Raw genomic sequence first — 15,841 nt, 5'->3', positions numbered from 1 at the left:
TTATTGCTTTAGTTTTGTACTGGTGAACATGAGTAATGATGTCGTATGGTATTATATCTGTAATGTTCTTTATTACTGTTAATATAATGTATTGATTAATTTTACTGTTGTTTTTTGTTTCTCGTCTCGTTTTTGTAATATTTTGTATAAAAAGCTAGTTTTTCTGGTGATTGGTTGGGTGTCCTCGAATGTGCTATGATGGTCACGCTTATAGTGTGTCATGGTGGCCGTCACGTTCTCATGTTGTTGTGACGCATATCACGAAACGATACGACTATAAAAGCGCTACCAAGATATCACTACTCAATGACGCGGGCGTCTACATGTAATGTTACATATTTATGTATAAATCGAAGAAAAAACGACTTCCAATATTTTTGTTTTCACGCCACCTAGCGGATTTTCGCTGCATCTCTGAGACGTATCGTTTATAATGAAGCTAATAACACTTTCGGAACGCAAGATATATGTTAGGTACACTAATATTTTCTACTACGGCCTATAGATGGCACCGCTTGTTTATATTGCATAGATATATGTAGCTCCGCCTCTATGAGGTGCAATTTGAGTTCCCTTCTACTCTCAAGTTGTCCTTTGACGTTATTTGGACGACCGCCCTGAAACCGCCTTTACATATATACGTGTAGTACCCATTTTCCTTTGGATATGAATATTATTGAAAATATTTTGACACAATTTGGAAAAATCGTGCCCCTGTGTTTGCTGAAGAAGATGGTAATAGTTTACGGCACCATGTTTCGTGGTAACTGCATTGTCCAATTTAGGCAACCAGAGTTACTTATTACCGCGTAATGTAGAGCGTTATCTACATTAGTTGTTAATTCGAAAAACCAATTTGTCTTAAACACTATGAATTATTACTAGTGTCTGTACGGCTCCGTACGATGTTTCACAATTATCACAACACATACCGCGCCATCTATTTCAGCTGTCGCACACGGGGCCACGTCTTATTCTACACATTAGGTACTCGTGTACTTAGTACAATATATCTTTGCTTGTGTTTATAATTAAAGGCTTATTAGACACATACATGATAAAATTGCTAATCTTTATACCAAAACCTTATTTCCCCATTAACGTTGTAGATGGCGCTACTTATCGAACTGTCACATAGTTGCTTTTGTTAGCTATGAAATGGTACTTAGGTAGTTTTAATTTTAGGATACTTTTTTATTTTATAAGTGGCCAGTGTTCATCATTATAAGCATGCATGTTTCTATAAAGATTTTTTAATCGAGTAGTTTTGACGAGCAGGTATAGAAAATGCATAGGTAGTAATGTGTGAAATTTAAAAAAACACCTTGTTCTACCACAGATAAAATTAAGTAAATTGTGCATTTATTTTGTAACTTATTAAAGAGGCTAGCTTTGGTGAAAATTTTGGAGGTGTCGCTGACGTGAAAGTAATAATAAATTATTTTGAAAAAAGGAATAGTATTTTTTTTCTTTTTTGTATGACAATATATCCTATAATTAATGTCATATAATTGTCTTTACTATATGCACATTATACGTGATGCACGTCAAAATCGGCTGGCTAGAAAAAAATATTAAAAAAAGATCATACTTAAAAGTCCGTCAACCAAATCTTGTCAGTAGTAAAAGGCGGCAAATTTGAAAAATCGCGAGTTAGCAACACTGTGTTCAAATAATTCCAAAACGCGTGTCATCTGTGTTTTATCTGTGGAATGTGGATCGTGAATGACAGCCGTCACCTTATTTGTTTTCATTTGGTTTTCATTCTGAATCGTTTCTGTTTCAAGAGATATTTCTGCAGTCACCATTAAATACCAATACATTAAATAAGAATAAGCAAAGCTAAGGGGCCTACAATGTACAATCATGCTCGTTGATGGTAAACATTACTAAAAATTGAGGTTATGACAAGTATTGGAAGAACTCTTTCGAACTTTTAAGATTATGTTCAGTTTTTTTGTTTTAGGGTTAAAAGGCATAAATAAAATTAAAACGTATGCCTAAATCTATCCAACAAGACCATAAATTGTGTCCTGGAAACCGTCCATATAATATTTTCTAATATTTCTAAGTGTTCTAATATTTTCAGCAATCAGTTGTGACTATTTACAAAGGTAAACCTTTTAAACAGTATTAAGAAGAGCCTTGATTATATCGCCGTTCTTTCGCAATATCTACCTAATCCATACATGTTTGTTGCAGGATTAAATCTTGCCCAATATAAGGCGTTCGTAGTAGGTAGTATCTTTTCAGACAATACTTACCTATGGCGGTTTATGTACGTGTACAACGCAACCAAGTCGAAAAGTGACCCTTATCTTATTTACCTTTAAATTAAATAAACACCCATATATCAGTTGTTTTATTTTTAATATGTATATTGTACAATATATACCAATCAAAAAAATTACACAGGTATGTCATATTCATCCAGAACAGTACACTAATTTACATTAACAAGTGGCATATTATATTGTAAATAACAAATATATGCACTATCTAATTATCTGCATTTTGATATGATTTTATTTTAGTAAACTTAGAAGACATAGATAGGGAACAAAGAGAATATAAGCACTACGGTAGGGAGTTGTTTTTGATATCTTCAAATTTGTTAATCATTTTGATTAACATTGTTTTAACATCGCTTTTAAATTGTCCGTCCATGTTTCAATTTTTTTCAATAAACCGTGAGTGACAATTTGAACTGACGTAGGCAGGGCGCGCTCAGCGGAAAAAAAAAACTGTTGGTTCGATGTACATTGCTGCTTTTCTTAGCGCAATACTGCTCTTTGAGTGTTGCCCTACTTTAGTTTGCTTTACATTGCTACTGACAAGATTTGGTTGACGGACTTTATTTAGTTTTTTATTTTAAAACTATAAACTTTCGGGGGCTCAAATTTTGCATACTTGTTACCAATACAAAGCCACATCATCGAAAAAAATTACAAGCCAAAACTCGCTGGGGGCAGATTCACTTAGCTTATCCTGCCATGGCCTTCGAATAGAAATTGTAAAGTTACCTTGCAGACCTCGCATCTAATAGTACATTATTGCAGAGGCCGGGAAAGGGCAATTCGTGGATGAGTTTCGATTTTGTCGGACGACGCGAAGCGGAGTCCGACAAAGAAGACGAATCCACGAATTGCTATTCCTGCCGAGGCATATATAGTGCTTTTCTCCAAACATGCGAAGAAATAAGGTAAAATAATAATTATTTAAGCATCCAGCATCACTCAAATCGAACCTTCACATTAAAAATGTCAAAAACAATTTCCCTCTAAAATTAATTTTTAAAAGTTTAGGGCACTAACTTATTCTGCCATTCAGTACCATTCAATATTCGTTCATTCAATATAATTGTGCAATATAGTTGGTCAAACCAATTTGTCAGTCAGTAAGAACCAGGAAAACTATACTATACCATCCTTTTCTTTTGGGTGCTAGTACTAGTGTAAGACAAAGATAGTATGATTCTCTCTGTCTATGTTTGAAATGAGAAAGTCCTTTGACAAACTATATACTTAAACTTTATGTACACGGATGAGATCCTTAAAAAAATATAAAAATAATCTTTGATTTTATTAAGCAGTATTCTCACGATCATACACGAGCACAACGGTCTTGTAAGAACGAGACAAGTAAGGTCGTTTATCTTACTATCTCACTCTATCCTATAGCTTGAAACATGAATCTAGTATAACTGGTGGGGATAACTGACAGAACGGGATAGTCTTATGTATCTTTCAGTAGGAGTAGCAGCGAAAGCGCTATTATTGTTTGTCCTTGTCACTGTCTCACATCTTGTTTTATTCCCCACCGTAAATTGACCACCATGATTGGTCGAATTCATTTGTTGCCCACCATAACGCGACGCTATGATTGGTCGAATTTATATGTTTTGTCCCTCACGGAGGTACGCGTAGACCACTTCTATAGGATGCTACCTTCTATGGCTTGAAATGATAGCTGATCGGGTCGTGTAGACGCGGCTCGCGGCTATAATAATTGGCTGTTGCGTTTTTTATTTTTAAAAAGTAAAAAACACTACAGTAATAAGTTATTACTGTAGTGTTTTTTTCATTCCCGTCCCCTAGAACAGGACAGCGATAGTTTGATTTTTTTAAATTAGAGTTTGACAATAACGTAGAACTTCCCGTACTATTTTTGCTACAATAAGGTGAACATTTCCGAGCATATTGGAGAAAATATATTTGATCATGATATTTTGAGTTTTATTCACCATTACTAGAGTTCACTTTTATTAGCGATTTCATCAAGATGTAGCTTTATTTAATTATATTTGAGTGATATAAAGTTAGAATGTAACTGTGAGATCCTCGTATTTCAGCCCGTACCTACAAGATTAGAACCTTTTTCATGTAATGTCATTGAGTTTTTCTTTATTGATTTAAATGCCATCTAAATGAGTGGCCATCTAAATCTTACGGTCACGTGATCGCCTTACGCTGTCTCGAGTTTATAATTTTTTCCTCACTTCAAAAAGTGCCCAGCGCCGCTAAAGAAGTTTTCACTTCAAAATATGGTGATAGCCTCGCGTTACTTAAAATTAGCATCGGATCTTTTAGATCATGCGACTTCACAGGATTATTTGATTTTGGTAGGTAAGTAGGTACAAGGTAGACATCCGAGTGCTCGACACTACTCGACAGTCGACACTGTTCCTGATCATTTCATCTTTAAACTTATATGTCGTTAGCGATATAGAGGTGACATCAAAAGCGGGGTGTCAACTACCTATTGGGCATTAGCATATCGAGCACTAGGACGTTTACCTTATTAGATCTTCTCATGCATATGCCGGTTTAAATTGGGTAGTATAAAACCTCCTATTATAGTCCAAAGCTCCCAACTTTGGTCCAAAATTTACTGTAATTGTTTCGTTCAGGTGTGTCTTTTACTGTATTTTTTGTAGTTTTAAGGCAAGGTATGTTTATAAATGGAGTAAACCAAAAGGAAGGTATTGACACTTAATTTCCTTTTGAACTTGTGGACCATCGTTGCAGTACTGAACTATAGTTGGGAGATTTTACAGCACTAGGTGTTTGAGTACTTGGGTATTATATTAAAACAACTGTTTAAAAGTTAAGTTTTTTTTTATATCAATACAAAAGGGGACTAGATCAGTATAAATCGCAATTCTCTCATATTCACAAATAGCATATAATTTTGTGTGCTTCTCCTTGCGGCACCTCGGGCGCTTGGAACGCGGCACGCGGGCTCATTAGAGCGAGCGACTGTCGTCGCGAGGCGAGTCCAGGGTCCTCCCGCCGGCCGTTCAACGAGACACGTCGGGCTCCGCCGCCGCGTCATCTCGCGCCGGCAAGTCGGCCGTCTCTAGAATGTCTATCAGTCTATCCAATCCGTAAAGAAAGCCTTCCTCGTGGTTGCCTTGCTCCCAAGGCGCGCGGTGGGTCACTTCCGCGCCGTCAGGCACGCTCCTAGTCTTAGCGAAGTCGATCAACCAGGCTCCGGCGCGTTCCTCGTCGTAAATAATGAAAATGCTGCTCCCGACGATCTCATGTTTCTTGAAGAAATCTGAGCGTTCAAACAGGTCTCTGATTTCACGGAGGCGGCTAGCGATGGCGCGGCGAGCGCGGTCGTTTTTGCCGAGGAAACGTGCCACGGTCGCCGCCACCTGGTCCGGCTCGCGCACGTTTTGCAGGTCCGTCAGAGGCGGTTCGCCCGGGAGCTTCACGGCTTCGATACGGAAGCCCTGTTCGGCGGAGGACGAGCGCTGCTCGCGGAACTGCATGTAGCGCAGCTTGGTGACGGCCCGCGCCGCGTGTTCCGCCTCGGTGGGCGCGTCGGGGTCCAGGCGGACCATTTTCTCGTAAAGGTCGGCGCGGGCTCGTGCGTTGCTGACTTCATCCTCGAGAAAAGTGCGGGTTCCCATTTTGACGTCCATGACGTGGGGGTCGCGGAAGCCGTGAAGGAGATCCTGGAGCTCGATGAAGCTCTCGCCGCCATAGTCGAGCTCACGGTAGTAGCGAGGGATGGCGGAGCGCATGTGCGGGCAGGCGGCGAGCGCCTCGTAGGCATCGCGCTCGGGGTTGTGGTGCGGGTGGTCGCCGGCCGAGCGGCGCTTCCACACCGTTCCAGGGCCCGCGGGCGCCAGCGACCCGGGGTGCCCCGCCAGCTGGAACCATTCTGAAGAACGGGACTTTAGCAACGCGTCTGATGCCGGGGCTGATAGCTCTAGCGCATTCTGTAAACAAGGAAATTAACCATTAGTCTAGACTCTATACCACTACAAATATACCTAATATTAAGTATATTTCTTTTTTACTGCTTGATAAAATACCTAATTATTATGAATTTCTAATTATAGAACGATGAGCTAATTGTCTGCAAGTAATATCTAACTTGGAATATACATTAATGGAAAATGGATTGTTCATTAGAGTATAGATACTTACAATAGCCAGAAACTTGAGAAGCTCCGATGGCTGTGCGGGGGCGGCAGGAGGCGCGGCGTCAGGCGAGGATCGGCGCCAGCGCTTGAACAGCGCGCCGTCCTCCTTGCCACGCCAGCGGTCTTCATCCTTGCTAGGCACAGCGACCTGTGGACAACCAAACACACTCGGTCAAACAAACCATCTAACATCACGTTTCACTGCAGGATCAATAATCACGATTCGAGATATCACTTGATAAAATCCACACACAAATAGAAACGTACCGCAATAATTTTATTAGCGGCATAGAGAAGTCCGCCAGGGCCAAGTCGGCTGAGCACCGACTGGCGGGAAACACTGTTCATCTTGCTAGAGACGGTCATGGCGCGAGTGCGTGCGACGGAAGCGCGAGCGCTAGTGAGCGATAACCGAGAAGTATCAATGCGCGGGCAGCGAGCGGCGTGAACGAGCGACTGCTGGCCTGCGAGTGATGCCGGTGGAAGGGTCTGCCCCGTATATATAGAGACCTCGGCTTTCTCGTGACGTCACGGCTCTTCAGCCCGCGCTTCGTCTCTCGATTTTCCCTGGCGCCTCGTATTTTTCACGAATGCCTAGTATACGATACAAGTATACGACAGATGCATTAATTGGCCCGCCTCCGCCACAAGCACTCAGTAGCACCAAAGAGTTAATAAAAATACCTACATTACGCATTAGGCATTTTCTTTGTACGTATTAAGCTCTGTAGGCATAGGTAATGTAAATGTGTAAATTGGTCTCTGTAAGAGTTGTGAGCAAACAATGGTTTTGGCAATTTATCTTTTTTTATTTTATTTTTTTTATTGAGAAACAAACAGTCTTATAATAAACATAAAAGCAACTTAGCTAATAGCTACAAATTGATTTATTTATAGACCTATAGTTCCCTATTTTAGATTTAAGCTAGTTTTTAATTTATTTTAGTAATACACTGTATAAATCTTGTTTGTAAATAAATTATCTACAAACTGTATCGAGGTACAATTAAAAAAATAATAAAAAAGTGTAACCTTATAGTTGTACATAACAAATGAGTGAACAAGAGAAGATACTCAAAAAACCAGTGCCTACTATACTTACAACATTACACCCTTATTTTAATAGAGAATCTACAGTCCTCTTAAAGAGATTTAATGAACTGCCAAACAATTCTGCGTCCATACATTTTTCATTGTACTGTTTACATGCGCGCCCAATATACGAATGCTGTGCGTGTTTCGTTCTGCTGTTAGGAATGCTAAATAATGCCTTACTGCGACAACTACGTTCGTTCTTACGGGGGACTCGGAAGCCAATTTTATGTAGTAAGTCAGGGGCATCTACAACATTATTAATAATTTTGAATAATCTTTCGTAATCTTGCAGAATAAATAGGCATATAGGTATAGCTGGTCAAGCAGATCTTGTCAGTAGAAAAAGGCGGCAAATTTGAAAAATGTAGGCGCGAAGGGATATCGTCTCATAGAAAATTTGAATTTCGCGCCTTATTTTACTGACAAGGTTTGGTTGACCAGCTATAAATACCTACTTACGTGGCTATTAATTTTAAGAAAGCAATCTTGTTTGAAAAAAAAAATGCTAGCATATTCAGCATATCTTTGAAATTAAAAATTAAGTAACACAACTTTAGTAGGTATTGTTTATTCTATGGTACCAGCAAATAACGTAGGTAAACGGGTAAACGACTATCCGGATCATGTAGACATTTAGGTAATTTAATCCTGTTAAATTTTGCCCGTTTTTTTGGCAAACAGGATAGGATACGAGTATGTACCTAATCGTCTAAATGAGCCCTATTAATTGTGCATATTTTTTACGTGTCCGTGTACCTACATATTGACATTATAATTTATAGGTACCTTATTAATTCAATATAACCTTGAACTTGGTTATAATATATAACCTACCTATTTTACTGATTCATAATTCATTAGAAACTCGTTTAAGATCGAGTTAGTGTTATTATATTAACTTTCCTTATATTTTGTAATTTTGTTTCCTAAAGTGAATTCAAATTCCCGACCGCATCGGATGTCGGGTTTTTTTCAGTTGATTCCTGCAGCCGGTGAATAAATGTCACCGATTGAATTATTTGGTAGGTACCTACTGCTATAGTGATGGATGGACTTTATGTCATTAGGCTTCTTCTATATACAAGTGAAAAGCTATTGTCTACCTACTCTTAATCATTGCATCCATGAACAGCATTAGAACTATACGAGTACAAGGTAACATATGTACATGTGAACATGAACCCTGACAGGGTATAGTAAATAGTTTGATCCTATATACAGTATATACTAAAGTTTTAACATAATAAATGCTCGTAGTTTAACATAACAATGGTTATAATTTACATTAGATAAGCCAAAAATAACTCTAATTAGATCTTGAGTGTATTCTTAACAATCGTAACCGTAAACCGTAACATTATGAAAAACATGAAAATTGTGAATTCAGCTAAGATTTTTATTCCTCCAAAAATTCGGCTATTGAATAATACCTACTTTATTTTTATTAATAAGTAGTATAGATGAGAGAGAGAGTAGTAGATGTATAGGTACGTGAGTAGAATACATGAGAGATTGGCAATCTGGCACATAGAGTAGGTATAAAGTAATATGAGCCGAGGTCGATAATTATGTAAGCGGGCGGGTTGTTCATAATGATCTTGATGTGACTTTATTGTTAAGAGAATAAGAGCGTGTCAAGGTAACTTTGAACACCTCGCCCGCTTAGCAACTTCTGCTGCGACTGTACTAGGGTTTGAGATCCGGATATCCGAAATATCCGGATATCCGTCAAATTTGAGATCCGGATCCAACGTCTCATAGGATCCGGATATTTCGGATCTCACGGATCCGTTAAATATTGCATTGGTCGCGTTATTGGTACGCGATAACGTCATAAAATAAATACAAATTTTGCTTAAACTAAACAGTAGTAACAGTAACAGTCTTAAAACGAGCTACCTACATGCCTCCTGACTGAAATAAGGGTAAATATTTGTATGTTTTAAAGTAATCGTTATCAGGTTTTTGCTCAGTCGCCTTTGGGTAGTCTACCTGGAACATCATTAGTGCTTGTGCGTGTTGTTATCAGTGACTTTTTTATGTTATCGTGTCCGTTCCCAGTCTTCTGTTAACATAAATAACATGTGCTTGATGTGCTGCTAACTGAGTAACTAACATTGATATTTTTTTCTCGTTATTAAGAAGCTGTAGCCCAAATGTCTTAATTTCCCGAAACTTTTGTAGTAATTTCACATTATATTGCAGTAATTAACTGGATTTATATATACCTATAATGGAAGATTGTTGTAATGGGGACTGAATAAATGAGTTAGATATGGTTAGATACTTTTTCTAAGCCATTTTTCTCAATCTAACGACTGAAGGTATAGCTATTTTACCAAGGTAAAGGAAGTACGTTTTTTAATAGTATAAATTATATCACACCACACCGGTATAAAATAATAAAAGTACATAAATGTAACTTTTTCTCCATTTTCTATTTTGTGAGCTTATAATGGCAAATTTAAGAAAAAACGCCGAAGTTAAAGCGGTGTTTTTAGGCACCTTTAGAATTAATTCTTCTGAGCAGATGTATAGAAATAAATTTGCTTTAATTACTTCATTTTTGGCGTTTTTGGTTACAAATCGACTACGGCCTCCTAAAAATAATATTATTAATAGGAATAACTAATTAAGACTACACTGAATATCTTATTATACTTATTTATATCGTTTTGAGATAATAATAATAATTATTAATAATTGTAATTAACTAAAGTATGAACATTTTACTAGCTGTTCGTTACAACGAACAGCTAGTAAAATGAAAGTTGTAAATTTCGTCACCTTTCTTGATACAAATCCGTATTATCCGAATTATCCGGATATCCGGATCCGTCAAATTTTAATATCCGAAATATCCGGATCCGAAAAATTGACGGATCTTGCAAACCCTAAACTGTACCTATGACGTTGATGTTTTCGCAGATCATGTTGGTGAATTTTGCAGAAAATGTCTCCTAAGTTTGAATATTATTTTATGTGTTTAATTTATTTTATTGATATTATTTTATTGTTATTTTATTGCTCTTTTTTAATTTAAGTGTTTCAATTTTGATTAAGTAAGTATATATTTATTCATGTTAATTTTTATTTTTTATTATTGTAATTTTTTTAATTATAATGTACCTATTTTTTTGTTTATCCTTTGCTGACAATGTTTTTTTTTGTGCTCCTATGTAGTAATGTCTTAGATGTAGGTAACATATTATATGTATTCGAACTTCAAGATATTTACAAGAGACGACACGTACTAGATCCATTCTAGATACGTTATAGTTTAGATTTCAACTAGTTCTCTTTTGCAGCGCAATTCGGGCAACCAATGTCACTTTTACTATAGATATAGATCGTGTTAGATATCTATTAGATGCGAATTAGATCTCTAAGTAATATCTTGTGAATCTCCAGAATCGCGGAAATGTCAAATTTGACAGGTTAGGTCTTAAACATATCGTTATCGTATCTTGGCGATGTCTACAAGATATCTAATAGATGTCTATTACAAAATCCGAATCGGCCCCATAGTCTCATGTAAACGTTTTGGTGTTATACTGTAAGTTTATATGTATTGAAATAAATGAAATGAAATGTCAAACATCCGATTCAATTTTACATTGAGTGAACGTTATAATTCGTGACAGTGAGCAGACAAGCCGCCTGATGGGAAGCAGTCATCGAAGCCAAGAGAGCCACTTATGTGTTGCCGACTCTTGAGAACCAAATATGTACATGATAACATTAAGTTTACTTAATGGATTGGACTACATTAACTTGCAAATGTAAATATAATGTAAATACCTGCAGTTATAAAATAATTAATCATAATAAATAGTTTATACGCATACCTAATAATTCACTATTATCAATAGCACATTAAGCCGTATATATCGCGAATAATACAACCGGAAAACAGCAGCCACCCGCATAGGTTCTCAGCGCGGTATACAATAAAATATAGCTCATACGTAGGTCCTAGAAATGATGAGATTGATGAGTGATACTATTAATGAAACAGCGTGCGGCCGTGTGTGGCGGCCACCGGAGCGGGCCGTGACGTACAGGGAGACACGCGTACAATCTCTACGCCGTGACGCCGTGGAGGCTGAAACATGCACGATCTGGTTGCACAGCACAATATAATACCTGACGTAAGCATTCATTTACGCAATATACACGGTAAAATCTGAGGCGAGATCAAGTAAAATGATATACCTATTGTAAAGAATTTGGGTTAATCAGCTTTTTCTTGTCACACGTTGCTATGGTTACGGTCTCCTGAGTCACTCTTAAATTCTAGGTTTTTCGTATTTAAATGAACCAAATTAGCATTTTATGGTAGTTATAAGACCCTTCCATAATGAGACATTTAATGAGCATGTTAGTAGAACATGGTACAGCAGTTCTTCTAACAATCTATGCTACTATTGTCTCCTCGCTGATGGGACAGAATAACAACAAGAAATAGTTAATTGACGAATTTAATGATTGACATAACAAAAAAAGTTATTATATGGCATCAAATTTTCGAACTTTGATATTCATAATTTATTTTATGAGTTGTAGGTACCTACTCTTGGTCACACGACATTGTGCGTCATTAAAGTACTCTGACCCTGATTTATTACCTTATTACTCGTCGTTTCATTAAATAATAGATACCTAAACTTGTTTAAGCACCTAAATTAATTGTCCTTAATTAATTAGCATGTATATTGACAATGTATCTGTTTTTCCTAGCGTGTAAGTGATTTGGTCTAAAACTGTAAGCTTACATTGTGTTCAATAAATAATAATAAATAATAATAAATATTTTGCCATTCTGCTAAAATGTGATTTCCGATAACCCCCCCTAACCATATTTAATTGCTGTCCCGCACATGATGCCGGCGGTCAATGACACTGTGCCAGCGGGACAGCAATATAATTATGCGCGTGCGATAGAGATCGGAACAGAAGACGGGTCGATGTACGAAATTCCTGGCAAGACTAAAACACTAACTCATATATTCTAATGGCTAAAACTCTTCTGTCATCTAAGTACTATCTAGTGACAATTATGTACCTACGAGTACGTAGTAAATCATGAAAAAGTCGAGAGCATTTTGACAACATAATATATGAGTCACTAGGTCACTACTCATATCTTAGTTTGGAAGGTAGTATTATGTCCAGTAGGTATGCGTGGAGTTGGTTAGTTCGTACGAATAGAATACTCAGTGACCAAAAGTACCTGCTAAACATTTTCCTGTCTCAATTTGGCAATATTACTGTTCTAACGATTTTATTACAGGCAGTAAATTGTAAATGAGAAGGGCTCTAAAATCCACTTTCCTAATTCCTTATACCGTATTGCCATACACACACTCACACAGGATTGAATCGGTAGGTCAATAGGTCCACATCTACTCTATAACTTATAAAAGATACTATCGTTGCATTCAAGACGTGAAACATACGTTGGTCCTGTCGTTATCTCCTTTGAGAGACGCCGTTAATGGCCTCCAAGGGTCCAAAACTGGATATTCCTAATTTTATTTCATCGTTAATCCAAAAAACCATAAAAAGAGGAATGCAGGAGACTAATAAAACATAGAGTGGCTATATCCAGTGATTGGTCATAAAAAGTAAACCGAGTGGAGTAGCTACAAATGGAAATATGCATATGTCGCAGGGAAATGATCAAAACAGAGATTTGAACAAATCTCTAAGGGATATGATCAAATCACGCAGGATGTTAAAATGGCGAATCCATATCATCATTTCCCTAGAAAAATTCAGTCATTTGACCAAATCACTGACTCTGTTTAGTGAAAAGACAAAATCGGCCAATAAACGCGAAACGCTTTTTCATTTCACTAGATTTGTTTAGGAATTTGACAAAATCCCTAACCACGACAGTAAGTTGACGAAACGAACTTAAAAAGTCAACTAGTATTATCATTTCGCTAGTATTAAAGTCTCAACTGGAAGATGGTATATGGTGATTTGATTAAATCTCTGAACGGTTTAGTGAAATGACGAAAGCAAGTACAGAATACAACAGTTTACTCTACAGTTAAGCGATTTGATCAAATCTCTAGATTAAGTGAAATTTTTTGAAAATATCGGCTGAAAAAATAAAAGAGACTTCTCTGCACAAATTTAAAGAGTTGCTAATCAAATCAAGCGTGTTGGTGGACGTCCCTAAGGTAGACAGAGGTCCATTAGATGGAAGTAATGTACCGGGGATTGTTTTAAATAGGTATTAAAAATTATCTTTTCTCAAAAATGGACGGCAAAGTCGACGTTGCCGGTTAAAAAATAGGTCGCGAAGTGCGTAGTTTATGGTCATTCAAAAAATTAAAAAGTTAAAAACATTGCAGTCTCGATTTCGGGACTGCAATGTCGCATACAAATTCCATTATTTAACGAGTTCCAAACTTTTTAAAACTTCAAATGGCCATATCAAATGAAGGCATAGGTCCCTTAAACAGCCAAACAGATGATCAGCACTTATTATTATAAAGCCTATAACAGACTATCGCACCGCACCGCGACCTTGGAGCGTCGCACCCATAAGTGAGAGCGAGAAACAGATATCTCTTTCTCGCTCTCACTTATGGGTGCGACGCTCCAAGGTCGCGGTGCGGTGCGATAGTCTGTTACAGGCTTAATGTTGGTACCGCGATTATTTAGGTGTCTCAAATAGGTTGGCGTATTTTCAGCAGAAAAATACACTTCTTTTTTTTTTTAAAGGCGGCAAGCTAATTTTTTTAATGGTTGTATTTTTTTCTGTGAAAATTAATGGAAAATTAGAACGTTGCTTCTGTAAGTTCTGTAAAATATTTCTATTTCTTGCACCATTTTTGAGAAAAGCACTATATATGACTCGGCTGGAAGGCTACTTGCTGGCTTCGGATTCAATTAAACGGACTCCCAAGGTCGTCCGTTTAAAACGAATCCTCAGCCTGCAAGTAGCTACTTCCGAACCTCGACAATAATGTACTATTACCAAATCGGTATATCTGTCGGCATCATAATTTCAAAAATTTTCACTTAATAATCAGAGATTTGATCAAATCGCTTAACTGTAGAGTAAACTGTTGTATTCTGTACTTGCTTTTGTCATTTCACTAAACCTTTCAGAGATTTAATCAAATCACCATATATACCATCTTCCAGTTGAGACTTTATCATTTCACTAAACCTGTTTAGCGAAATGATAAAACTAGTTGACTTTTTAAGTTCGTTTCGTCAACTTACTGTCGTGGTTAGGGATTTTGTCAAATTCCTAAACAAATCTAGTGAAATGAAAAAGCGTTTCGCGTTTATTGGCCGATTTTGTCTTTTCACTAAACAGAGTCAGTGATTTGGTCAAATGACTGAATTTTTCTAGGGAAATGATGATATGGATTCGCCATTTTAACATCCTGCGTGATTTGATCATATCCCTTAGAGATTTGTTCAAATCTCTGTTTTGATCATTTCCCTGCGACACATACACGGAGAGCGAATGTGTGGCCACATAAGAGCTGATAAGTACTTAAGCACATTCCCTAAGCGTATAATCCTTCGCGTGATTAAACAGACTAGGAATGGTCAAAATAGAAACATGTTTTCTCAGGGATCTACTGCGGAAAATTTCCGGCACATGTACTTACGGCCCAATTCGAACAATGCTTATAAGATATATGTCACAGCGATACGATACTGATCTGTCAGTATTTGTTCAACCAAAAACGTCAATCGCTATCGTATCGTTATGACATATTATAAGCATTGTTCGAATTGGGCCGTTAGTATTGTCATTTTGATGGATTCCCAATAAAGCTGTAGAGCATATATAAGTGATTCACGCATATACTTATATAATGTATTCTGAACACCCCTTCTATGTATAACTGCATAGGTCAGGGTCAGTCAATAGATTTAAGACGCAGCGCTTTTTGTAGAATAGCTTACTTCAACAATTTTACTATACATATATACTTAAATTGGTAAACCTGATGACTTATTTTGCGTGTATAGTTTTTAGTGTACCGCACAAACTTTGTTCGCGGTACACTTATTTTTTATAAAAAGTACCAACCGATTTGCCTACATTATAAATGAAAAAGATAGAAAGTTCTTGTAATGTTCTTGCTACAAGAAATACAAGTTTGATGTTTGCTTTTATGTTATAAATTAGAAAGAAAATTGTATTATAACTACAATAATTTAATATTTTAGGGTTAATACAAATGCTAAGGTTCCGCTAGTTTTAAAAGTTACAAACTTTCATATATGAGCCCAAGTGCATACTCTGCAGTTGCAACTTGCAACTAAGAA

At 37.1% G+C, this 15,841-nt stretch overlaps 1 protein-coding gene across 3 annotated transcripts in view; it reads right to left on the bottom strand.

Moving 5' to 3' along the window:
* Positions 1–5,093: 5,093 nt before the first annotated feature.
* The window catches only part of LOC134648838 (inositol-trisphosphate 3-kinase homolog), a 110,773-nt gene continuing 100,025 nt past the window's right edge, over positions 5,094–15,841 (bottom strand). For 2 of the 3 annotated variants that reach the window (XM_063503412.1, XM_063503413.1), the window contains 2 exons: positions 6,441–6,584; positions 5,094–6,229 (listed from right to left, as the gene is read on the bottom strand). In XM_063503412.1, coding sequence (XP_063359482.1) covers positions 5,300–6,229; positions 6,441–6,584 — 1,074 coding nt within the window. In that variant the 3' untranslated portion in view covers positions 5,094–5,299. Of the gene's footprint in view, positions 6,230–6,440; positions 6,585–6,703; positions 6,975–15,841 lie in introns of those variants that run through there. The other variant, XM_063503414.1, reaches the window with a different exon arrangement.

The sequence above is a fragment of the Cydia amplana genome, chromosome 6 (assembly GCF_948474715.1).
Source record: "Cydia amplana chromosome 6, ilCydAmpl1.1, whole genome shotgun sequence".
Taxonomy (NCBI): domain Eukaryota; kingdom Metazoa; phylum Arthropoda; class Insecta; order Lepidoptera; family Tortricidae; genus Cydia; species Cydia amplana.
Note: the sequence above shows the minus strand (reverse complement) of the source record. Positions and strands in the feature narration are given on the sequence as shown.